This window comes from Astatotilapia calliptera, chromosome 16 (genome assembly GCF_964374335.1).
Source record: "Astatotilapia calliptera chromosome 16, fAstCal68.1, whole genome shotgun sequence".
Classification (NCBI taxonomy): domain Eukaryota; kingdom Metazoa; phylum Chordata; class Actinopteri; order Cichliformes; family Cichlidae; genus Astatotilapia; species Astatotilapia calliptera.
Window position 1 is genome coordinate 17,821,136 of NC_137437.1, and position 25,931 is coordinate 17,847,066.

A 25,931-nucleotide genomic window follows, 5' to 3' on the forward strand; every position below is an offset into this window, starting at 1 on the left:
TTGATGCCACTAACAGGCATCATAAAACTTGTGTTTAACAAAACTGTACCGTACTGTACAATCAAAGAGGAATGATCACCAAGGAAAAACTTCTGGGATGCAAAAAAAACCCCATTTGAAAGCAAATTTCTTAATTCCGTGATCCAAACGAAATACAGGGCAAAGGATCATGTAATTGCTGACTCAACCTACGGAGTTACGGAGGAACGTTGTTTTTTCTCACACGCCCTCACAGTATACGGATTTGAAACGTCGTCACTTTAGAAACGTGTTTCTAACTTGTTAACTGAACTCAACCCTGTACTGCATGGGTAGCTGCTCGCAGGAAAAAGAAGAGCAAACAGGTGGACTTGTTTGTGTTTTCGGGCGCAGTTATTTCAGGAAAAATTGAAATGTGTTGTTTCTTTTTGGCACCTTGCCTGGTGCTGCTGGCTGTGCTCCTGCTGAGCAGCGGTGCTGACGGTATGTAGAAAGATTTTGTCTTTATTCATGCATGCTTGCACTACAACACAGCTCATATAACTACAGTCATGGATCAAAGGGCAAACGCTAAGAAAGATGGGTTATTTGTAGATACAGATTTGTGCGTCAATCTTAGTCGGTGTGTGCGAAACAGAGCTATGCGCGTGTATTGAGATTTACGTAACGTAACGTAAAAAGAACACACACACATCAACATATGAGCGGGCGGAGGGATCGGGACTCGGGGGCGATCTCCTTGTCTCCACTCCAGGGAAAAGTTAACACCTCCTTGGTCTAGGTGCAGTTTCCCCCTCTAGGGGAAAGGGTACCTGGACCTGGGGTTTAGAGTATGTTTGAGGAGTGTGATTGTGTGTACAGTGTCTATTTATGTCCATCTCGACGTTGGGTGAGTGCTGAGTATGTGTGCATGGCGATGGGAATGGATGTCTGTATCTGTGTGTGCCTGTTTGCCTGTGTCTATTTGTCAGGTTGGGTATTAGACGCCACCTCTCTAGGGACCTCTCAGGCCCTCCAAGCTATGGAGGCCTGTCTCCCCTCACCACTCTCCCTGCCAGTGACTGACGCCCTCAAACATCGGTGCGTTGGTGGTTCTTGGTGTCTGTTAGCAGAGACGGGTCTTCCAGCAGAATCTGCATGAATATTGAAGATACTTATTATCTAGACGGAGGAATAATCACACGTGGGGCATCGGCTTTCACCGGAACATTTTACACCAAAAGGTGACTTTGTTTATTGAACTCTCGCGTGCACTCTGCAGCATAACAGGAAGCATCCTTTCAAAATAAACTCACAACAGATGACAATGAGGGCACCTTACCTATTAACTAGCTCAACACCCCCACTTGCACTCACGTTGTCAGCTTTACATGCATTCCAAAAGAAACAGTTTCTCTTTACTATTTGTTTACACTCCAAACATATATTTCTCAAACTTTAATAACTTCCCCTTTGTTGCTGGCTTTGTCATAACATCAGCCACCATCAGACCTGTCGAACAATATTCCAATATCAAATTTCCAGCATTAACTGTTGATCTCACAAAATGATACTTGATATCAATATGCTTACACCTTATACCTTAGAACATGTTTCACAGTAGTCCAATGTTCCACAGCTTGTTCTTTGAAGTGCTGTGACAGCTTACTTACAACAAAACTCAAATCTGGTCGTGTGCAAGAGGTCAAGTAAATAAGGCTACCTACTGCCTCTCTGTACATTCTGACATTGTTCATTTTCTCAGCATCATCATTGTAGTTCCACTTTTGTTCACAAGGAGTTGATCTTGGTTTACAGTCTTGCCTTTGAAATCTTTCCAGTATGTTTTCTACATATCTCTCTTGTGACATTTTTACACAATCTTTGCTTTGCTCAAAATCAATACCAAGAAAATGTTTGAGTTTCCCCATATCTTTCATTTTGAACCTTGTAGTTAGCATTCCCTTCACAGTTTTCAGAACCCTTTTCATCACTGGCTGCAATAATAATATCATCAACCCATATGATCATGATCACTTTGTCTTTTCCTGTTTTCCTTGTGTAAACACAATGCTCTACAGGACTCTGCATGAAACCGTTCTCTATCAAATAGTCATGTAATGTCCTGTTCCAGTTTCGGCCTTACTGTTTAAGCCCATAAAGTGACTTTTCTAGCTTGTAGACCAGTTTCTCATCTGTTTTTGCCTTTTACTTCATAGCCTTCTGGCTGCTCAACATAAACTTCAAAATCTATTGGTGCATGCAAGTATGCAGTTTTTACATCCATCTGATGCAAAATCAGGTTTTCTTGTATTGCACACTGCATCAATACTCTTATGCTTGTCAGGTTAGCAGTCGGAGAAAAAGTTTCATCATAGTCTATCCCAAAACACTGGTTGTAACCTTTAGCTACGTACCGTGCTTTATATTTCTCTGATCCATCACCACTGTTTTTCTTCACATATACCCATCTACCCCCCACTGCTTTCTTTCCCTCAGGTAAGATTGTTAGGGTAAAAGTGTTGTTCTCGTTTAAGGATTGCATTTCCTCATCCATAGCTGCTTTCCACTCTCTAGAGTTGGGTGACTTTACAGCTTCACTGAATGTCACGGGTGAGTTACTTATTAGTCTGTAACAGTAGTCTATGCTAGTCAGCACTTGTTCATCAATGTCTTCTCCCGACTCATATTCATTTAGATAATCTGGTTTCTTTCTTGTTCTAGAAGGATACCTTCTGGAGTTTTCAGTCTCATCACTAAGTGGCATCTGACTGTTCACTTCTGGTTGGTTGTCAGTACTGGTTCCTGTGAACTGGTACTGGGGCTTTCCCTGTTCATGTTTGGTCTCTCCCTCACCTGTATGTCCTCATCCTCAGATGTCGTATCAGTTTGTGTTTGCTTTTCCTCATTGTGTTTGGTTACAAACTTAACCAGCCTAAACTTTTGCACTTTTGCGCTGTCTGGGAAATAAACCTTGTATGCTGGACTGTTTTTGTCGTAGCCTACAAAAATCCCTTTTGTACAGCTAGAATCCAGCTTACCCTTGTCTTGCTTGTAAGCATAACATTCACACCCAAACTTTCGCATTCTGGATAGATTGGGCTTCCGCCCAGTCAGCAAAAAGTAAGGTGTCTGTCCTGTCCGGTTGTTAAAGCACCTGTTTCTCACAATGGCCGCTGTTTGAACTGCATACGTCCATAATTCCTTTGGTACGGCACTCTCAATAAGCATGCACCTTCCCATATCAAAAAGTGTTCTCCAGCCACGTTCTGCTGTACCATTCTGGTGAGGGGAATATGGGGCTGAAGTTTCATGTCTTATTCCATGTTTGTTTAACAATGCCTGGTAACTCTTTGCCATGAACTCTGTGCCGTTGTCTGACCTGATACACTTTACCGTCCCGTGTGGGGCTGTATCGGCCAAAAAGATTTCAGTTGCTTGCATTGTTTCACTTTTGTTCTTGAGAAAATATACAAATACTGCACCGGAAAAGTCATCGGTAAACAATAATGCATATCTGTGTCCATCTCGTGATTCTGGATCTATCGGCCCTGCTAGATCCATATGTACCAGCTCGAGAGGTTTCGCGACTCTTCTGTCAGGGTTTCTATTCCTAGTCTGGACAAATTTTCCCTGAATACACACCTCACAGTTCAAACTTTGGTTGTTAGTTTTCCCTTTGATTTTCATACCTTCAACCACATTTTGTAACTTCAGAATGTCACTATGATTGCAATGTCCCAAAAAGATGATAGTAGCTCCATTCGCGGTGGCTGCTCTCACAGAGAAGATATTCTGTGGAAATGAGGGAATGTATAGAGCGTCTTTCAGTGTTTTACACTGTCTCCCTCTGCTGTCAATCAAGCACACCTCTGCATCTCTGCATGCATATATATATATATATATGTATATATATATATATATATACACACACACACACACTCGTTTACACAGACATGTCAGCTCTTTGTTTAAATGTATACAGATGCCCTGCAGGTACTTACAGATCATCCTACTCATTAAGTAACTTCCTAAGCAGAATAGATTATTCCAACATACTCATTGGATTTGAATATCCCTGAGCACATGAGAAATGTGTATTTCCAGACTAGGTGGCAGTAGTTCCTGGAGGTTTCAGTCTCTTGCTGGGTGAAGTTGGTTACAAAGTAGGTGCTGCACCAAAAACAAAGTGTTTACTTTGGTTGAGAGCAGATTGCCACCATTGTCTGTATTTTTCCATGTTTGTCTGTGAATGCTCACTAACTACTAGCTGAGCAATAGTACATCTTGAAAAAGCATGATGCAAACCAAAATTAAAGCCACGGTGTTCAGTCAGTAGCTGGAGCATAAAATATAATACAGCTGACCAATTTTTTTTTCCACTACATGATTTTTGATTGTCTCTCCATACAGTGTGAGGTTGAGTCCAGTTTGTCATAAATACCATCAAGTGTTCTTGCAACATATAATGATTAATGTGTTGTGCCTTGCATAAAAAAAAAAAAAAAAACTAAGCAGGAGGACAGATACAAGTTAACTTATACTTTAGAGTTTAATCCTGTAAACCTTATTGGGCACTCTATTTCAACTTTTTCAGTTCCCATCATTAATACTTCTTCATTTACTTTACAGCTCTGCAGGTGATTGATGGAAGCGTGACAGTGGTTCAAGGCGATACAGCTATCTTACCTTGCAAACTCAGACTCACTGACTCCACGGAAGACTTGATACAGATTACCTGGCAGAGGAGGACCAGAGAAAAACCCAGTAATGACAATTTTATCACTGTTGGACCAAGTCAAGAAACACGGTTTGTCAATGGACGTGATGATCGATTTAAATATATCGGGAATTTTAATGACAAAAATGGAACTCTCCAGTTATCCAATGTTGCCCTGAAGGATGAAGGCAGCTACACGTGCATCTTCACCCTGTTTCCCAGTGGAAATCAGAAGACTGAAATACCTCTAAAAGTGACTGGTATGGAAGAAAAAAACAACTTTTATTTAGAATAATTCTCTTTGCGCTTGTGTTTGAAACAGTTACTTTCACCATGTTGCTCCCATGTTAAGTAATTGTGTGCTGTAACTCTCCTAGTGCCTCCTTTCACAAACGTCAAGGAGAATCTTCCGACTTTGGGCACAGAAGAGGTTTTATTTGCTACCTGCACGGCTGCTGGATCGAAGCCTCCTGCAGAGGTGAGGTGGCTCACTGGTGCTTTGGGAGACAAAGTGAGGACGACAACAAACTCCATCCAGTATGACAACGGTACGACTACCACAGTCAGCTCATTGTTTGGTGTTCCTACGAGAGAGATTAATGGTCAACGGGTCCAGTGTGTCATCAGCGGTGACTTTCTGACTAAAGAAATAAGTCTGCCCTTCACCATACAGGTCTACTGTGAGTATCAGCTGCTCATGTAGTTTATTATTTGTCTTCTTTTGTGTCACTGTTGATTTAAAAATTTTTAATGATTTGATCCGATTTTTGTTTAAAACTGTCGTGTATGATACAAGACAAGTCAGAATTATTACCTGAATGTCATGTTGTTCTATTTTAAAAAGGCATGTCGCAGACACACCACCCAGTATTACACTCAGCTGTTTAATTACTAAACTGTAGAAAGTCTGCAAAAACATCTTGGATAATTTCTCTATACTGGTTACTCATTGTTATCTAGCCATGCACATATTTAATGATAAAATACTTTAAAAACAAAAGAAAAGCAAAGTCTGATCATTCAGTGCTTATAATAGAATAGAATAGAATAGAATTCAACTTTATTGTCATTGCACATGCACAGGTACAGGGCAACGAAATGCAGTTTGCATCCATCCAGAAGTGCTTTAGTGATATAGATATATTACAATATATATTAGCAATAATATAATATAGATATTTATAACTCTAAATCATTTTTTGTTAGACAGTAACCCTCACTTACATACTTTCTGCAACAGAAAACATAAAATATTTAAAGTTGTTCTTCTTCTTCAGGATTTTTTTACTTGCCACATCATCTTCGATCTCATGACTTTCCTTTGAGTAAAGGGTCAATTGTCAAAATGTCAAGCAGAAATAGACATTTCAGACAAAATATAAATGAAAACAAATTGCTCTCACAAGGATAATTTGATAATGAGAAAGAGATTTGTTGGGTCAAACCATAAGACAAAAATAGCTGAGGCTATTTTGAAAGAGAAAGCTCATTCAGTAGCTTTGCTTAGTGATGTGGTAATTTGTAGTGTTATGTGTCTGAAAATTCCCTTAAAAGGCAAAACTTGGCATGCATAGTTGAAAGTGACTGTTGGCAAGCTAGTGACCACTTGGAATGTAGGACTGCCAAAGAAGGAGAATAGCATGGTTTCAACTTTTAAAACAGAGGCTATCCTTGATATTTTTTTAGAATCCTGTGAAGCAGCACAGCGGTATGCATGCTTTTTGTCAGTGCTTTGATTGATATAAATCTTATCAACAACTAAGAGCATGACACATGCACATATCCACAGCCCACTTTGTTTGCATCCACAAAGTAGTGTAAATCAGTAGTGGTGTCGTGTCAGAATGCAACAAGAAAAAAATGTTTCTCTGAATGAAATTGAAAGTAAACAAAAGTTCACCAAAATGTACTTTATGTAACATTATAGGATTTAAACACGTGTGAAATGTTATTTCTTTATTTCAGGATTAAATCTGTTCTTGTTTTCTTTTTTTGCAGTCTCTCCCACAGAAGTGAACATCAGCCTGATTTCAGAGGACACATTTGAGTGCGTGGCAGAAGCCAACCCAAAAGCTAAATATAACTGGAGCAGGTAATTAATTTGCAGAATGGTTTAACCAAAACATTCCAGTACTCTGGGTTTTTTTTAGTTGATCTTAATTATACTGTGTTCAAGATGTGGTTCAAAAAGAATTTAAACTGCACCCTCAGAGTTTGATTTATGTTCTTTGACACAAAAAATAAACCCTGAGAGAGAGGTATTGTATTTAAGGCTATATTACATCATGTAGCAGTATTCAGTGAAACATGTTCCAAAGTAAGGCTTTACTGTAATGACATTACATTATCAGTTATACAGTAATATACCATTAACACTATACTAAATTCAGTAATATAATTAGTTACTAATATGTTGTTACTTGCATTACAATTATGCCACAAAGGTTCTTGAGTTAACTGAATGATGGTGGATAGAAAGGGAAAAACAAACATCAACCTTTACTTCATGAGCACTTTGGTACAATCAGCTGGTTTTAATTGGTATGCAGGGTGGAGGAAAATGCTGGAGCAGTCTACAACGTTTGAAGAGTGAAGACATGGATATTTATTTGTTTTATTGCACTAAAGTAGCAGAGTGCAGTGGTAAAGTGCAAACTGCACCCTGCATCCAGCATAGGCCAATGTTTCCCAACCATTTGGAGCCACGGAACATTTTTCACGTTAGAAAAATCACAGCACACCACCAAACAAAATGTCACAAAAAGTGTTCAGATAATTTTTCTCTGCGCACCAGGTATAGTTGAAGTCGTTCATTTTGTTCCCAGTATACCTTTTTTGCTTTCTTTTGCCCACTACTCATGTTAGGGCCTTCTTCTGGGGACCAAGGTGAGACTGACCTTTTGACTTTTTCCTTTTCAAATATTTATCTGTTGCTATTATGCGCTGCATGTCTCACAGTATGACAATTATATAATTTCGTCTTTGTCTTCTTCTGTTTAACTGGCAGTTGCATATCCATTTAATTGGATGAAGTAGTTGTACTGCCCTCTAGTGGAAGAAAATGTAATTGTTCTGTCCGTTACTCACGCCGATCGCTTAGAGCAGTGGTTCCCAAACTTTTTTTCGCTGGGCCCGCCTTTGTTTTACAGAAAATGTTGCCCCCCCCACCCCGTGCGCGCGCGCACACACACGCACGCACTTACACATCCTCCAACCACACACACCCATATTTTGCTCAATTGCGGTTTATTTCACACCTCAAACATTTAGTAAACAATTAAGCAAATACAAGTAATCTGCAGGTAGTAAGAAAATAAACTACTAACTCTTTTACGCTACGTCTGCACCTACACGGGTATTTTTGAAAACGCAGCTGTTTCGTCTTCAGGTTTTACACGCTTACATATAAACACGCAGTTACTGTCCCTCTTTTTAGAAAGGCAGAGGCGTCATGGTATAATTATTTTACATGTAGTTGTTTTTTTCCTGTGTAATAATATTCAACATTGCTATCAATGCATTTTTTTAAAAAATGCCTCTCTGTGCAAAATGGGTTTAAAAACATAAACAGCTGTGGGATACTGTTTGTCCATGATTTAGACAGGGGGAACAAATCGTGGCAGAAACGGCCTGATGTTATTTGTATCCCGCTGTAACTTTACTGTATAAAGAGCTAACATCTCCAAAATGTCAAGAGTAGTTAGTCATTAAAAGTGTTTGTGAACTAAAAATCAAGAATGTGGGATGTTGTTTGTCCGTGATTTGGAGAGCCCAGCGGTGCTCCCGACGAAGGGAAAACCAATTTTGCAGGGGAGACCTACCTCGGCACTTGTGCAGGTGAAACTAAAGGGAAGATATGCTTCACCATATTTTCTAGTCTTTGGCTTAGAATGAAGTTGGTTTGGAAACATATTCAGCGATGCTTCATCTCCTGCTTTGCTTTTCTGTAGGCGCCCCATGCTAGCAGTGTCCAAGCGTTGTTTTTTTGTTTTCTTTTTTTCCTTTTCATACCTCGCCCCTCCTGCAATGGCTCTGCGCCCCCGCTAGGGGGTGGGCCCCACACTTTGGGAAGGTCTGGCTTAGAGTACTAATTAGTTGGCACCAGATAATCTTCCACAGCACACCTGATCATTTCTCAAGGTACTGTTGGGAAACACTGGCCTAGGCCAGCGGTCCCCACCCTTTTTTGCGCCACGGACCAGTATATGTCTGACATTATTTTCATGGACTGGCTTTTCAGGTGTCGCGGATAAATACAACAAAATAAAACCAGTACCGGTACCAAAAAAAGAAGATTTTTCAGAAGTCACGGGAAAAGACTCAGGGAAACAGAGTTAATGATAAAAATGATAAAAATAAAATAACAAAAACTGCTAAAAACCCTCAAAACCGTAAATTTTACACCCAAGCCTCAACTCTTGCGGCCTGGTACTAAACGACTGATGGACCGGTACTAGTCCGTGACCCGGGAGTTGTGGACAGCTGGCCTAGACTAGAGCACATAGACAGCCTTACTTTGGAACACATACTCAGCTCGTAAGCAGAGTGTGAAGTAAGCAGTCTTGGCCAAGTCCAACACTCACTCGGAATGGATTTGACTTAGTACTAGCAAAATGGACAGGCTCTTACTACAGTTGTACAAGGACCAAATAACAATAGGAGCATAATGATAGACCATAAATATTGAATTCCTGGATTACCATTCACAGGATCACCGCCCTGAACCTCCACCCACCATTGAAGAGGTGTTTCAACTAAGTGCCCAACGGCATCCAAAGACAGCATCCTCAGCCACCGCCCAATACAGACTCCACCCAATATCTATGGTGCCTCCATGGGTGGTGAGCACTTAGGAGGGGAAGGCCAATGTTCTCCGTGGTATTAGGATATGTTGTAGTTCAAATTTGCCATAAAAGGATATCTTCCTTTATAAAGTATTTATTTTACTGAAATTGCCAAGTCTTATTGCATTGATCCACATGCACAAAATAAACTTGTTAACATAATGTTTGACTTTAACGTTTTAGCTCAATATAGCTCAATTATTTCGAATTAGGACTAATCTCGGTGAGTGTGATCACCTGGCAGATATGGCTGGCTTCAGGGAGGGAAAACTTTCCAGGCCAGGTGTTGCACGAAGGCATGAACACCGCCATACGCATAGAGAAGAATATGAGGGATCGGGAACAGACAACAAAACTTAAAAAAACCCCAGATATGATAGGTCGAGTAGCGAGGACTGGCGAACCATGACACTACAACTGCATACACTATTTTCTCATTGCTTGACCACACACGAGTAGAAAGTAGTTTCATCTCTCTTTTCTGTATCCGTGCTGGGATGAAGGCTGTTATATTGATTCTTTTGCAATGGTTTTATTCAGTAACTCTCAAACAATCAGTTTGGTTTTGAGGCTCTTGTTTATTTCTTCACAACAACCTGATATTTTATTACATAAAGACTTGGTGTTTCTGTTCTGGGTTTAATATAAATGGAACGTGATTGATAATGATTTGATGTGTTGCTGACGTCTGTGAATTTGAGATCTGAAGATTTAATTTTAGATTCATATAACATTGGTGATACTACTTAATGCTTTCATGTTGATGCATTCCTTTTATGTGTGTGCGGGAATGCAGAGATATTGCCCATATACATGCCCATTAAGGTTGGATCGACTTAATTATTGTCATTTTATACACATACCAAACGTGAGCAGGGCAGTATGTGGGAGTTTGTTTATCTTTGTAACCTTTGTACCTCTGCATCATGCTGGTTTTAGTTACCGGTATTGTTTAAAAATGGTCAATGATCAACCTGAGTGTAGGAACTCTTTATCAACTCTTTATCAATCTGTGGTATGCAACTTAACAAAAGTTAAGCCACTGCTATGCTGTCTTATTCTGCAGAAACCATATTCACAGTCAAAGCGTTGTATGCTTTATATGGCGTGTAACATCTGGTCTGATAACGCTTATTAATGCAGTCCTCCCAAGGGTGGCTATCTCCAATGCTACAGGGCATTATAATTATTATATAAATTATACCAAATTAAAACTACTCTGCAACCTACTTCCTGCAGAAAGAAATACTCCTGTCTGCTTGTTTGTTTTGAGGGACAACATTTTTGGTTGATATCATTAACTCGTCAGAGCAGCTGAATCCCATTTTTTCCCTCTAAGATAACTACAAAAACTGTCCATCAAAAGCAAGATACAAAACTTTGTGGCAGAATTGCACTTGAAAACTAAATATTGCCAGTAAATACACAAGTAGGTCCATTTCAGTATAAGAAAATTATGTGTAAAAGAAAGGCCAGTTCAAACTTGTTTGAAAGCATCTGGAAGTATTGCAGCTCTGTTGTTTTGGCTGTCCAGGAGCTCTGGGGAAGTATGTAGGCTGATTCAGCTCAGCAGATAGAAACCAATTCTCAAATCAGAGCCAGTAGGCCTTGTGTTGGCCAATAATCTGGATAACATATTCAGAAAGCAAATGATTTATTGGACTGTTTTACAGGTTTAAAAAGAGTTGGTACGCATTAAGCAATCATCTTTTCAGGTAGATACAAGTACAGACTTGCCTGTTTGTTCTCATTTACAGGATGTGTGCACAGTTCATATTGAAAGTTGATATCATCCTTGTTGATCTTTGTTGGCCTTCAGACAACAATTCTGACGTCTAAAGAACCGATCGGGACAGGCAAAAAAAAAAAAAGGATCAGCCTGATATTATTTGTGTCCCATTGTAACTTTACTGTATAAAGAGCTAACAACTAAAAATCAAGAATGTGGGATACTGTTTGTCTGTGATTTGGACAGCTCAGCACGTGCTCCCGACACGGGGGAAATAAATTTTGCCAGGTACACCTACCTTGGCATCACTGTTGTGCAGGTGAAGCCAAAGGCCAAGATATGATTCATTGTATTTTCGAGTCTTTGGCAGTCAATTACAGCATTGAAAGTTAGGACATACTTGGATGATATAAAATAAAATAGTTTCACCCTCTAAACTCCATCTTAAGATTATTTTGAAGTGATTGCTAGTAACAAATGTTATGTTTATAAATAGACAAAGTAATAACAGATAACTTGAATATTTTTCTTATACTAAAGCTGTTTTATTTTCGTTTTTTATTTCATTATGAGGAAAGTCCTATCCATTAAACTGCACTGGTGTCACTCAGTAGTCTTTCTTGGGCTCTCTGTCTATAGTTTACTGCTGATGATCCATTAGATGTGAGGAATTCCTGGTGAATGCCGTGTTTGTGTTAGTCTTGCTTTATGTTTATTGCTCTAAAGCTACACTAAGGGATTAAGACTAGTTCTTTCTGTTAGAGTTATTGAGCGCTATGTGGACCCTGTGGAGAAACAGAAGTTTTATTTTCTGGTATCCAAACCTGCTTTTGTTTAGATGTGACCTATTGAATTGTCCAATCAATGCACTACATAAGGCAATAAAAACTAATTCAAAAGGGAAAAATTGCTTTAAATTTGATTCTTTTAACTTATAAAATGGTGAACAAGATGGTACACAGTACAAAACATTACTAAAACTAAAATTTTCTGCCCAAGAAAGAAATGATGTAACATGTAAGGTTAGCTTTACTTTTGCATTCATAAAATGAAACAATACAGTATCTTGGGGTGAGCAATGAAAGACAAATGGCTAATAATTGAAATTAACGTGAGTTTTGACGCAACTCACAGTTTTCTGCCCTCTCTGTACATCTCACATTAAAGTTTGTTCATGTTTTTCCAGATCTGGCCAGCCTTTGCTGGAGTCTGCTGTCAAAGTAGAGGGTGCGAAGCTACAACTGCTGAGTCTGACCTCTGGTCTAAACGGCCTCTATCGATGTGAAGCATCTAATCCACATGGAAGTAAACACAGTCAGCTCTATGTGCATGTGGCATCAGGTGAGGTCAGCTTGAATTTAGCTATGCAGTTTGTTCGAATCTTTCTGGATTTGTTTCTGACTTTTGGATTTGAACTGATGTTTTGCCATTTTGATTTTATTCCGTTTCCTGGTGCTACTCCTCCACAAGTTTATATAAATACATACTTGAACATCTAAAATTTGAGTAAAACCTCTCCTTATGGAGCTTCAATGATTTTCCAGCCATGCCCAAAAAACATGTTAGAATGCCTTTGTAAACATCTAATTTAGCTTAAACTACAACCTGCATTCAAAAGAAATATCATTCAAGTCACCACTGAAGCGTAGACCACCATATCAAGTTTGTTTCGTGTTTCTTTGATTTACTTTTGCGTAACAAATCTTGTCAGTACAAGTTTTTAATGTGTTCAGTGGAGGTGTTGCATGGTGTTTGAATACCAGCTGAGCCATCTAAATGTGAAAATATAAAACTGAATTCCAGGAAACTGGGAACTCATTATATTCTTCCTTTTTGTTTCCCTGCAGGAACTTGCTCTACTGCTTGGACTTTATTTGGCCTTTTGGTTTCCTTCAATGTCATTGGAGCTGCAGTATGGGGCTTATCTAAATCTGGATATTTTAAAAAGTATGTAGAACAATGACTCCACAGATACTTAATATGTAGCATAATATCAAGTACTTCTCATGTGAAACCATAGTCGCATGATGTACAAATAGGTCCACACATTTGTACATAAAAAAACAACAACAAAAACTAGTGTCGTTGCAGTGCAGACTCTGAGGTTGGACAGCAATATTTGTTCTTTTATATACAATTCTCAGTTGTCTTATTATATTTTGAAGGTCTCAAATATAATTCAGCATTTCCCTCTAAAACTGTTGCAGAAGAGTGTGGGCTGCACTATAAATTAAACAGGTAAAAAGTCTGGAGAGGATTCCAAGTGTTACATTTGCACCCTGGAAGCTTTTTCTGTGAACTTCCAACATGTATGTGTCAGTCTCAGTGCAAGATAACAGAATGGAGTCTAAGGAGCTTGGAAAGAAAAGCGTCTGGACTTCTTTAAGTTGATTGAAGACGTTTCATTTCTCATCCGAGAAGCTTCTTCAGTTCTAAGAGTCAAATGGTGGAGAGTCCCAGATTTAAACCCAGTGGGAGTTTCCATACAGGAAGAAACCTCCAGCAGAACTAAGCTCAGAGTGGGGCGGTCGTCTGCCGTGACTGATTGGGGAGAGAAATTGAAGGACTTGACAATACTTGTAAACTTGTTGTATATTCACCTGAATACAGCAAATTCAGTCAGTGCCTCACAGTGAGGACAAAATAAATGCATAAAGCTCAACAATAAATGTGTCATAGTGCTGGGTCATATACCAGCTGTGTCCTCATATATCCTGTGTCCTCCCCTTGTGCCCTGTTTGTGTTTGTGATTGTCCTGTTTTATTTTGAAGGTCTGTGTCTGGTGTCACTGTGTTCAGTTTGTATCCTCTGGTAATCTTGTGTATTAGGATCAGCTGTGCTTCCCACCTGTTTGTCATTACCTGGTCTCCTGGTCACCTGCATTTTGGGTCCTTTTCCTCCAACACTACACGGCCTGGCAGCCGTGACAAAATATCTGAAAACAGAAAAGAATCACAAAAGGAGGAAAAGAGAATTAAAAACTAAGATGTGGTGGGATACAGAGACAAAGTTGTTATTGCTCCTAAAAGTTCCTAACCTAACCGTAAAATGCGAACGCTATGTCTTTTGTATTTTTTCACAGGCGGTATCATCTAGTTTCAAAAGATTCTAAAAATGGGACTAATAGCCAAAGAGAAATACTCCAGGAAAAGGTAAAAGTCTTTTTGTTTCCCACAATTTTAAACATCACCCTAAATATATGTGTGCATAATTTAAGGTATCACTGGAGTTTAATTATGTACAATTAATTTTATTAAATTTTCTTCTTAAAATATCTGAGCCCCTTAGCAGTAAAATTATTATTGTGTTTTGAATATTCTAGGAGGAAAGTTTAAATAGTCCTTGTAAAATCTTGCATATTCAGTCATAACTAAAATGCCGCTTTATACAAAGGATCTGAATTGTCTCTCTCGGGGATCTCAGCTGACAGCTGTGGAAAGCAGAAATGGATAATACAGCACCTGTACTGAGGGCTCCACCAACGTGTCATTGCAGACTGAGGAATAAACAGATAAGGACCAGGTTAAAGTACTTGGTATCATTTACATTCCTCCCCCATTGACATCTCTCCATTTATGAATGTTAGGACCTCATGACATCCTCACTGAGTCTGATTTGACAGTTTCATCAACATGGGCAGTAGTAGTCCACCGAGTAGTTGACTGATATCATTTTGTAGCGCTGTGGCAATGCTCCTACCTCTGCTGCTGGGTCAATACTCTTGTATATTATTGTTCAGCATTCATGTAATACACTGTGCTGGGAAATGCAGAGCAAACGTTTTTGCAACAGCATGTATGAATATGCTGTCCTGGAGCAGCTGAATTATGTCTGGAGCCTGAATAGACTTCAGGTAGGGCTGCTCAATTAATCGAATTTTAATCACGATTACGATCTGGGCTTTCAACGATCATTAAAAATGACTGAGCCGATTATTAGCCCCTCCCTTGTGCTTTACTCTCGCGCTGCTCCGTGTGGCAAATCGAGCGCACCTCTCTGCATTTCAAACACACGTCACAACAATTAAGAGGACCCGAGGGAAGCTCGGAAAGCTAAGCAGAAGTTATTTGGAGAGGAGAGTGACTGCCGTTGGTTGAAAAGAGAGGTAAAAAAAAAAACTTCAGTGGTGTGGAAACATTATGGGTTCGCGGAGTCAGCCGTGGATCAAGTAGACACAGTGTGTAAACTTTGCTACGGTGTCGTAGCTGCACCACGGAGCAACACTGCAAAGTTCACTAAACATAGATGCTTACATTTTTCATTTATTTCTTATATTGCAAACATTTGCACTGATATCAGTATTTGCACACTATTTTATATTATTTTTTAAAGTCATTATTCAATACATTGTTATTGTTAACCCTTTAAAGCCGGTCAGAGCGGCACGCTCCAGTTTGTGTAACTATTTTTAAATCCCTGTAGAACCTGAACCATGTAAGCTAGCGCAATAATTTTTTTTGCATATGAAACCAGAGGAGTTGTACTTACATCTCATGCCATCAGCTTGTCCTAGGTCACGGTTTCCTTCCACATATAGCTTTGCAAAAATTGCATAAAAAGCGCTTACAGGAACAAAAACATAATATTCCATAAACATGCTTTGCCGATCCGATCAGCTGTTTGTAACACTTCCCACATTGAAACAGACGTCAGCGCGAACTATCGCATGTCCGCCATTTTCGTGGAAAATGTAGTTTTTTTACTTGTAAGCCTTAAAAGCCTATACTGGTGTTTTTATAAGTCATGTTTGACTTTTCTGAATAGTTTCTGGGATGCTTAGAACTCGAATTGCACTGCTGGAAATAGTTTATTTTGATGCACATGCTGTTTTCTTTGCAAATTTGCATCATAGGATTGTTTTCGTTTTTCCTGCAGTATATAAAAATTGCTGTATCTCCAAAATAAAACTATGAAGACACTCAAAATAAATTTCCTGTTGTTGTAAACTATTTTTTGCAACTTTTTTGTATTTAAAGTTTTGAGGGATAAAACTCTTAAATTTCTCCAAGTAGAAATATATGTATAAAAAAACAAAAGCGATTTTCAATTTTTTTGTAGTTTATTGCACTTTTTTTGCAATTAATGTAATTACTATGGACTTAATGCATGCATATTATTAAAATATGGGCTATAACAGTTGTATTGATGTATAGCAACTTGAAATGCTCCCAAAAATGGCACTACAACATGTAAAAAAAATATATATATAAGCTCTGGCAGACTTGGTTCTATGGTAGGTCTTAAAGGGTTAAATAAATATCGTCAAATAATCGAGATCTCAATTTCAGTGAAAATAATCGTGATTATCATTTTTGCCATAATCGAGCAGCCCTAACGTCAGGTACCATCTCATGCTACCAGTCATGGATACTAGCAAAACTACAGACAACTCAGTCAGGATGGATGAGAGAGTAAAGTAAATAAAAAGTGAAATGAATGACCAGAAATGGATGTGGACAGATGGATATTTTTCAGTTTATTCAACTGAATTCCATCTTGCAAAGTTTTGGTTGTTAATGACTGCTTGGTTTTAAAATGCAGCAACCAGCAAAGCTTCTCCTGTGTGTCATATAGTTTGGACTAACTGTTGTTGTTGTTTCTTGTTTTGTTTTCAGTGGAGGGGGGTGGGTGTTCATGTTTGTGGCAACTTTTTTTTAAAGCCTTAAATCATTTAAGTGTGCTGTTTGCTTTGTTTTAAATTAACCAGCTTTAAGTTACTGTTTACATTTACATTTTGTTTCTTTCCTGAAATTTCAACACTGCATTTTGTTTGTTTTGTAATTATATTTATGAAGTGTTACATTGTTGATGTTTTTACTCCTTTTAAGAAATTTTTTAATTGTAATCGCATAAATATTATAAGGACTTCCTCAGTTCCTCAGTACTAGGGATGGGTATCGTTTAGGTTTTATCCGATACCGGTGCCAAACCAGTACTTTTGAAACGGTGCCGGTGCTTAAACGGTGCTCAAACTGGTGCTTAAAGAATGGAGAACACAAAATTGGTCCAAAAACCTCTCGTGTTCAGCTGTTTTATTTGTAAAAAGATAACAATGTTAGCCTTTTCTGCAGCTATGGGGCATATATGGTATCATTCTTGGCTGGAAGCAGTGCTTAAACAATGGAAAAAACACAGACTTTGTCCAAAAACCTCTCATGTTTAACTGTTTTCCACTTTTTCTTTGGTCATTTTAGCCTTTTTGGGGAGAAGGGAGTATCTGCCATCAAACAAGAAGACAGACACATGTAGCTATGATGATGTTTGCTAGTTCACCTTACATGCATTAATTTAATAATGTGGTTAGCCTACTCAACGTAAATTACACACGAAAAACATTAAGCTACTCACACAGAGAAGAACGGCTGCTGCTGCCATCATCATCCGTCATCATTTCTGCTACACTGGCAGGGCTAGGGGCCAGGACTCTCCTCTTCGGGTTTTTGGGGGATGTTGCTAACTCCGGGTCCGATAACAGGCACCACACCTGCAGTAGATGTGCACAGTGTGAGGTCCCGCAGCAAGCTATCAAATATGGCGCATTTCTCGGCTTTTAAAAATAACGCTATGCATCGCCAGGTGTTTCATCGGATTCGAGGTGTTACCTCCTTTGACAGTATCACAGTATCAGCTTAAAGCACTTGTTGCAGGCTGCTGAGTTTGCATATTTTGCTGTGAAGTACAGCCAGACTTTTGACCACTTTGCCTTGGGCATTTTTAATCTGTAGCTCTGCTCTAAAAGAACGTACGTACCTGGACCCGCCTACTATCCTCGGAAACGTAAAATGATTGGCTAGAATCTAAAGTGTATCACAGCTCAGGAAAAAAAATAAAGCACCGAAATGTGCGCTGCTTTTCGATCTGGTTACTACCGTTTATGACAGAACCGATACCGGTACCCATCCCTACTCAGTACACATATTTTTAGTGTATATATCACACCTGTCATCCATGATATTACAATACAGGATCTCGTGGATAAATGAGATACACCGACCAAAGCTTTCTAACACGTCATATGGATGGAAACCTCAGATTGTAATTTTTGGGTAATCTTGTTTAATTCTTTACTATCAAGTCTCCAGCTGCTCCTAATTCGCCTGAGCAGTGTTTTGACTATATTCATTTCACAAGTCTACACAGCTTCTTTGTAGCTTTGGTTTACTCACAAAATGTTTGACCAGAAAAATGACTACAGTGATCAACTGATTGTGTTATCAAATAAAATATCTCAGAAGTGCTGCGTGCGATGGGGGAGTAACGTAGCATTGTTCCGGGGAAGGCTCCGGTGCAAACAAAAGTCTTCTAGAAACTTGAACCTGACATGGGTTACCTGACATGTTTCAATACTGTCTACGACACAGGAGAAAAGAAAAGAAAACCTCACGTTCGATTTCATAAATTCTTCTGAAATAATATACCAACAATTATACATGTGAAACTGTGTCTTAATCATTTAAAAGTAGCTCTTTATCTATTCTCGTCGTTACTAGAAACTGAAAGTCAGAATGTCTCAAACTGCTGTTTTGTTCTTACAAGTGTTTTTATAAGAATCCATGTTTTTTGACTTGCTTTAATTTTATAGAATAAACATAAATGACCTGCATGCCCCTGTCTCATTATCATATTAATATAAAAAAAACTTTTATTTCTTTGTTCTATTAAATACACTGCACCATTATATCCCACATTGCAGTGCCACAAAGATGTCTTTCTTTCAACCTCTCTAGATCACCATGGTAACTCATACTGAACACATAATGGACCGGAGATGGTTTAACAAAGAAAGCTGCAGACTTAGCTATGTTGATGTTGCTTCATACGAAGCCCCCACTAAAATACTTACCACTCATTATCCCTTCCGTTATTTATATAGTGTCACAGTTGTGGATTCTAATCAGGGAGGAGAGATGAAGATCAGCTCTTAAGAATTTTTAATGAAATAAGTCAATTTTTATGAAAAATATGACACATTTTCATCATCCGATGGATTAAAGATAGTGGTTGTGTTTTGTGTGGTGCTGGGATCATCTCTGAGGAAGAAATGCCCTGGTGGAAAAATTTTGACTGCTCATGATCAGAGATAACTTAAATATTGTTAAATATCCTAATTCTTTGTTCTTTGGGCTGAAGGAAGAACAACACTCGGTGTATAAATGCTCAATCAACAATCTCATTATTCCATACAACACTGGAGCATAAATGTCCAGACGGGAGATGTGGACAGGAGGGTGTCCGCCAGATGTCGAAGTGTCTGACCGTTTCTCACATTCTTATAGCTTCAGCCCCCCTCCAAAGTCATAAAACCTAAACATCCGCACTCTTTCACATCCACATGATTCAACAATTCTTTGATTAGAAGTATGATCGCTGTGTTTGGGCAATTCCAATGCAAGAAAAAATAATGGCTACAACAACAACAGTAGTTACAGATAACACTCCCACCACTCTCCAGTTCTCCCCAAGCTTTATTTCTGGTGCTTCAGTTTCCCCCCACCCTCATCATGGTGCTACCTTAAGCCTTCAAACGTACTCAGACTAGAACCTCTGTCCGAGGAGCTTTTGACCTTTATTTTATTTCTGCAGCTACCAGTGTCTTCCAGTTGGGTGATGTTCTGCTCCTCTTCTTTCTTCAATGTCAGGGGTTGACTACCCTTCGGTTTGTTGCATAGATGAGGTTATTTATTCTGCCCCTATGTCAAAGATCTATGTGTTCTGGGGTCACAGCTGTGTCCCCCTTTTTTGGTCAGAGCTTTTCGGACCTCCTTGGTCTGGTGCTTCTGGATTTTCGCCAACCCCTTTGTGGTTATTGCTGTGGTTCAGGGATCCTCTCAAGGTGACTAGCAGGAGCCCAAACAACACTACCTTTGACCCCAATTGCTGTCTTGGCAGTCTCTGTGTCTGCTGCCAAGGATCCTCCTATCTCCATGACCTCATCTGGTGTCTGCTACTCTCTGTGTAAGAACCAGAAAAGCCAAACACCTCTCTGACTAGCCTTGATAATCTATTGTTGTTAGCGATTTTTCTTCTAGTGATTCAAAAATGGTTTAGAATATCATGTTCAGGACTCTCTGGCCTAGAGAATTAGTCTAATTATTATCTATGAGTGTAAGCATGTTTGCATTTACCCCTCTGCACTCTAAGTCATTTCCTACAATATATCAGTCTGGACAGTCACGCCAAACAAAGCTTTTGACCTTCAAAAGACTGAGTGCCAACTCTCATGAGCACATTTGCAGTGTGTGTATGAAAATAATTATAAAACATTCTCTATCCTAACATTTTCCCCCCTTTCACACGTTTTAACTGGTTCTCTAGAAAAAGTCTGGGAACTTCTGGGTCATTATAAGTTTTACCATACCTAAATTATTAAACACACAAATAAAGTCATAAAAATCATCATAGAAACCATTGTTTCATGTTAAAACTCAAATTCCCCACTTTTGACACACCCCCATGTGTCAATTCACCGGAGCTAGAAATTAAAAGAAAAGATTAGTGACATCATTTCTCAGAAAACATCAGAAATTCTCCTCTTGAGTTGCTTTGCTCCAGCTCTGCCACCCTGTGTTAGGGACTGAAATCAGTTTAATTATCATGTTAAATCTGTTGAACTCCTGGCTCCGCTCCGAGCCGGCATCCGCAGAACTGCCTAGAAACAAAACCTGTGTGTTAACATGAAATTCACATTTGAAACTCCGTCTTTCCCCACTGTCTTTCCCTCACTGACCACAGCAGTTGGATTTATGTCTTGATTCAGCCATGAATCCAGGTCACCTGATTCATCACTGAGCCCAACCATCACTGGCATCTGATAGTGTGGCACTGCATCTTCTTCCCTTAGTGTCACTGTTTTCAATCTGTTAATTAGAGTCCTTAAACATGAAATAGACTGCATCCACAACGAGTTAATACAGCTGTGAATGTGGCCAATTATCAATCAGTTAGCAATCAATAACAAAATGATAGCTTTTGCTTTAGTTAACCACTCACCCAGAGAATCTTCAATCCCAGAAAATTCCTTCTCCCCATTTAATATTGTCTGTCATCCTCCCATGCCCTGATACCTGGCCCATCCGGAGCTGTATCATTTTCAAATGTCGAACCACACCTTGGTCGCACCAACCCTTTTTCCACTGAGCATGTCCAATGCCATCCTAGTCTGGACCGTCAAAGGTGACTTTAACGCCGACTATTCTGACAGTCCTGTTTATTACATTCCCTGGCCAGGTTAGCCAATCTTTTTCCCACTTTCGGTGATATTCCTCCCTCGAACATTTGCAATTACCCACCTTTTGGTGTGAAAATTGGTGGTGTGATCAAGTGGGTGCTATAGGAAGCAAAGGCTCAGGACAGAACGGTTATCAGTCATGTGCTTCATACAAAATTTGCATATATTGAGTGTAATGGTACATTTTAATTTGAATTTATCAAAGCTAAACACAATAGGTTTTCTTTCTTTACTTTGCTGTTGTTCTTTTGCAGTATCACATCCTAGCACATGCCCCTGTCGGTTGTATTCTACTTTTAATAATTTACTATTTTAAGGGGAAACCTAAATCACGTGGACCAGTGTTTGTTATTACATAACTCGAGTATGACTGTGACAAATCTACCATTCCCCTTTTATTGATAAATATTGTTTTGGTTTTGGCTATTTTCCTCTATAAAATTTAATTGACTTCTACAGTGGCCTGCTATGGTTAATAGTAATATATTCCAGCCATAAGTGATATCAAAAGTTTTCTCCACTGTAGCATTTGGCATTCCCAACAATAATGTGATACCCTAATCAAAACACAGCCATTAAAACACAATTTTCTTAATGCAAACATCAGTAACTCAAAATTCCACACTCTCATGTGAAGCTACAGTCTCCCTCTCTGGTCTCTCTTGTCCTCCTGCACCTGCAAAAAACAAAACAAAGCAAAGCATTCACACTTTTCTTACCGGCTGGGTGAATACTATGTCATATTTACTAATCCTAAGGTTGGTGCACTCTTTGTCACAGTATCAAGTCAGTCAAAACTTTAGTCTACATCGTCAGTCCATCACAGTCCAGTCACACGCATTCATTCACACACATCCATACCAGATATTGCTGATAGTGGAGTCTCACACGCAACCTAGTCCAGTCTCCGTCACCAGCAAGATAACGTCATTAATTTTAAAAGAAAAACTATTCGTTATGATTTTGGACTGAATTGACTCGCTGCAATCCTTTTAGACTGTCATGTGATCAGTGTCCCATATAAGTGAACTTCTCCAAAGCCCATTACAATCATGGAGAAACACACTTTGTGACTGTTTCCAGTAAGAATATTTCATAGTGCTTTAAATTTCAGTCTTCCAGGCGCTGGTTAAAAGAGAGCTGATTCTTAAAGCATGAACTCACAAAATATCACCATCGATGGATCACACCTCTCATATTTCTTATCTCAGTGCACTGTAGCAAAAGTAAACAATAAAATAAGAATACGAATAACAAATACTAGGGCCAGTTCCAGACATGTCCAAGCATAAAACCGTCTCTCTCTCTCTTAGAGAAAGAAAACAACCCTAACCTCACTGATAAAATCAACCTAGTGCCAAGCAAAACCCAAAAATAAACCAGAAAATTCACAGGAAAGTTTTTGCTTCCCCATGGAACAATAGTGTTTGGGAAGTATAACCTCAGCTGCCGTAGCACCTTTTGTTCCTCCATGAATTAAATCTCAATCATAGAAAAAGCAGTGCTCCAAATTAAACATTACAAAGGTAGTTCATCATTTTCACTCTGTACCACTGCTCCTCATCAGGCTGCGTGAAGCACAGTAAACAATTCAGTCGAGGCCTTGAGCAGCCATAAACATCCCGAGGCATGAAGTCACACGCAAAAAGTCCACCCTGTCACCACACAGAGACATTGTTTTCATTGTTTTCTTAAATGTACATATGTGCCCTCTGGAGGACATAAAATGTGTTCTGTGTTATCAATAGCTTCATGTAACAGATTCTGTATGTGTGTGTGTGTGTATACAGCATTTTGCATAGGCACTTATTAGTAAAGCTTTCTTCATTGTATCAGCATGTGTGTGTGCATCACTCTTTGTTGCACGAGCTTGTGCATGTGTATTTTATGTGTGGATCACTTCTCATTGCATCAGCTTCTAGGTTTAGGTGTGTGTGTCATTTCTCACTCAATCAACAAGTGGACATGTGTTCATGTGTGTGTATCACTCCGTGCTGAGTCAGTGTGTGTGTAGATGTGTGTGTGTGTGTGTGTGTGTGTGTGTGTTCATCACTTTCCTGTTCTGGTGTCTTGGGTAAACCACAGCTTGAAGCGTGCCCTGGGGTCCTGCTCTCCTTCTTTTCAGTCTGTTTGCGACCACTGCTGCTGCTCACAGTGCTGTCCATCCTGGTTCTGACCCCAATTTGGGCAGTCCTTTCCCAAATGTCCATGCTTGCCGCAGGTGAAACCTGCATCTTCTTGTGTTTTGTCCTTTCTGAGGTGGCTTTTGACCTCAGTTGCTCGTTCTGTCTCCGCCACTCCCTTTTCCTCTGCCGCCCGATCATCCGTGTTGGTCCGTCACTGCCCTGCACAGTGTTAATGCAGAGTAATCAAGGTCAGCATTATGTTGCTCGGCCTCACTTTTCATCCAGGCTTAATGGGCGTCTCGTCACAGCTCTGTGAGCTGAAGCTGTCTGGGAATTTCCCCCCGTGTAGTGAAACAGGCCCTAAGTTTAGCGCTCTCCGTCTCTGCTGCATAAGATCACTTTCCTGCAGCACGGTTGACATTTTCAGGTTGTTGTTGTGGGTCCAGCTGCTGCAGCGATTGGTCAGGGTCACGTCAAAGATGGGAGAGGGGAGAGCAGGGGTCCAGTGTATGTGTGTTCAGTGGAGCTGCAGATCCAGCAAAGCCCCTCTCTGCCTTAGCTTTTTTTTTTTTCCCAAAAAAGGCATTTCATTAAAAGGTGCCTTTCTCTTACATTTCTCTGCCTGTGTGCGTGTTTTTGTTTCACCTTTTGTTGCGATGCTCTGGACACTTTCTGAACCTCCACAACTCAGTTGGCCCAAATTTCAACCCAATTTTTATGTGCTCTTAAAACCTTCATTTCTCCTCTAATTATCTCCTTGCTGCTGTCCGTTCTACAGCTGTGGATTCTTGCTGGGTGTGGTTCCCGTTATCTTAATCTATTGCCGCTGTGCTCGTCAACCTTTTTACCTGTTGTAGAACTCAACCTGTGATTTTTAAATACGTATCTTGTTCTACGCCAGAATAAACTTCAACCCATGATTACACAGCAGTCTCTTTGTTTATACTGCGGCTGATGCGGGAGTCCTCAGTTCCCAAGTCGCCACCTCATCTAACCAGACGCCGCTGGGCCTGCCCCTGCGTCCAAAGGCAGGAGGGTTGCCAAACCATGAACAAAGCTTTTTAGAGGTCCTACTCCCAAGGTTGCTATCCTAGTTACATCCGGGCTGCGTCCAGAACACCGGTTGGGGGAACCACTCCTAGGACAAAATCCACAAGGCCCGCTAGGCGTCAACCTGAGTATCTTATCAAACGTGTCTTCACTCTAGTGCCCTGTAATTCACACATCCACCGTCACTGTCACCATGTTCATATTTCACACACTGAAACATACAGAGAGCATGTCTCACACGCAGAAACACACAGAGAAACCTCCAAGCTCAACTTGGAAATAATTTAAAGTTTTTCTGCACCAAAAGCCAGTCTCTATTTCATATACTGAAATTTGCCCCTAACTTGTTTTTTTCACAGTTTCTTGCCCCAAAAGCCAGTCATAAACGAAATTAAATGTAGAATTTAATGTGGAACCTAGACACACTGGAATTCAGCCTCAACTTATGATGTTCTTTGTTTCGCTCCCAAAACCAGACACCGACAGAATTTAATGTGAAAATACGTGTACCTCAGCGAACAGATTAATTTAGAATGTCCAATATGCACACTTCGATTTTTTACAACAGGTGGCGCTCACCTTTTTACTCTGTTGGACCGGTCCTCTGTTCGCCTCGTCTCACGATCTCACCACAGACCAAATCTGCCTTCCTCAGCACACCAAAGATCCGGGTCACACAGCACCAAGTTGTTAAATATCCCAAGTCTTTGATCATTGGGATCAAGGAAGAACAACACCCGGTGTATAAATGCTCAATCAACAATCTCTTTATTCCATACAACATTGAGCATAAACGTCCGGACGGGAGATGTGGACAGGAGGGTGTCCACCAGATCTCGAAGTGTCCGAAGGTTTCTCCCTTTCTTATAGCTTAAGCCCCCCTCCAAAGTCATAAAACCTAAACATCCACATTTTTTCTCTCTCTCAGTGAGCCTGAGTTACGAACTTGGCTTCCTGTTCAGTATGTTTTGTTCTTTCTAATCAGAAAAGGAAGGCCATGATTCTACACAAACAGCATTTCTTATAACTCAGCAGTATAATGCATCATAAATCAGTGTAATGATTTCACAATCTCTAATCCAAGGCATAATGTGGCCTATAGCTGTATAATGATTCAACAATTATTTGATTAGAAGTATAAGGTGGCATAAGATAGTATAATAATCTCACAATGTGTAAAGCTAAAGGTTGTGTATTCTTTTGTTATGTGTGATGTCAAGGACTGGCGATGCACAGCAGGCAGGATAGGACCCAGAAGCAGACTCATGGACAGGAC

The 25,931-nt window shown here is 39.8% G+C and overlaps 1 protein-coding gene across 4 annotated transcripts; it reads left to right on the forward strand.

The window, feature by feature from the left end:
- Positions 1-203: 203 nt before the first annotated feature.
- On the forward strand, positions 204-18,854 carry LOC113008379 (nectin-2-like). 4 transcript variants are annotated; one of them, XM_080290560.1, is made up of 8 exons: positions 214-462; positions 4,591-4,938; positions 5,056-5,358; positions 6,677-6,770; positions 12,438-12,592; positions 13,099-13,198; positions 14,334-14,403; positions 14,645-18,854. In XM_080290560.1, the coding sequence occupies exons 1-8, from the start codon at positions 393-395 to the stop codon at positions 14,702-14,704; spliced, it is 1,200 nt and encodes a 399-aa protein (XP_080146686.1). In that variant the 5' UTR covers positions 214-392; the 3' UTR covers positions 14,705-18,854. The 4 variants fall into 4 exon arrangements, with proteins under 4 accessions (XP_080146685.1, XP_080146684.1, XP_080146686.1 ...); XM_080290561.1 differs by having other exon boundaries at positions 14,675-18,854; XM_080290559.1 differs by having other exon boundaries at positions 204-344; positions 14,334-18,854.
- Positions 18,855-25,931: the final 7,077 nt, after the last annotated feature.

Excerpts from the sequence above, each read along its gene's own strand:
- LOC113008379 (XM_080290558.1), top strand. The coding sequence starts at position 393 with ATGTGTTGTTTCTTTTTGGCACCTTGCCTGGTGCTGCTGGCTGTGCTC. Across the intron at positions 4,939-5,055 it reads AATACCTCTAAAAGTGACTG|TGCCTCCTTTCACAAACGTC; the intron begins GTATGGAAGAAA and ends TAACTCTCCTAG. Across the intron at positions 12,593-13,098 it reads CTATGTGCATGTGGCATCAG|GAACTTGCTCTACTGCTTGG; the intron begins GTGAGGTCAGCT and ends GTTTCCCTGCAG.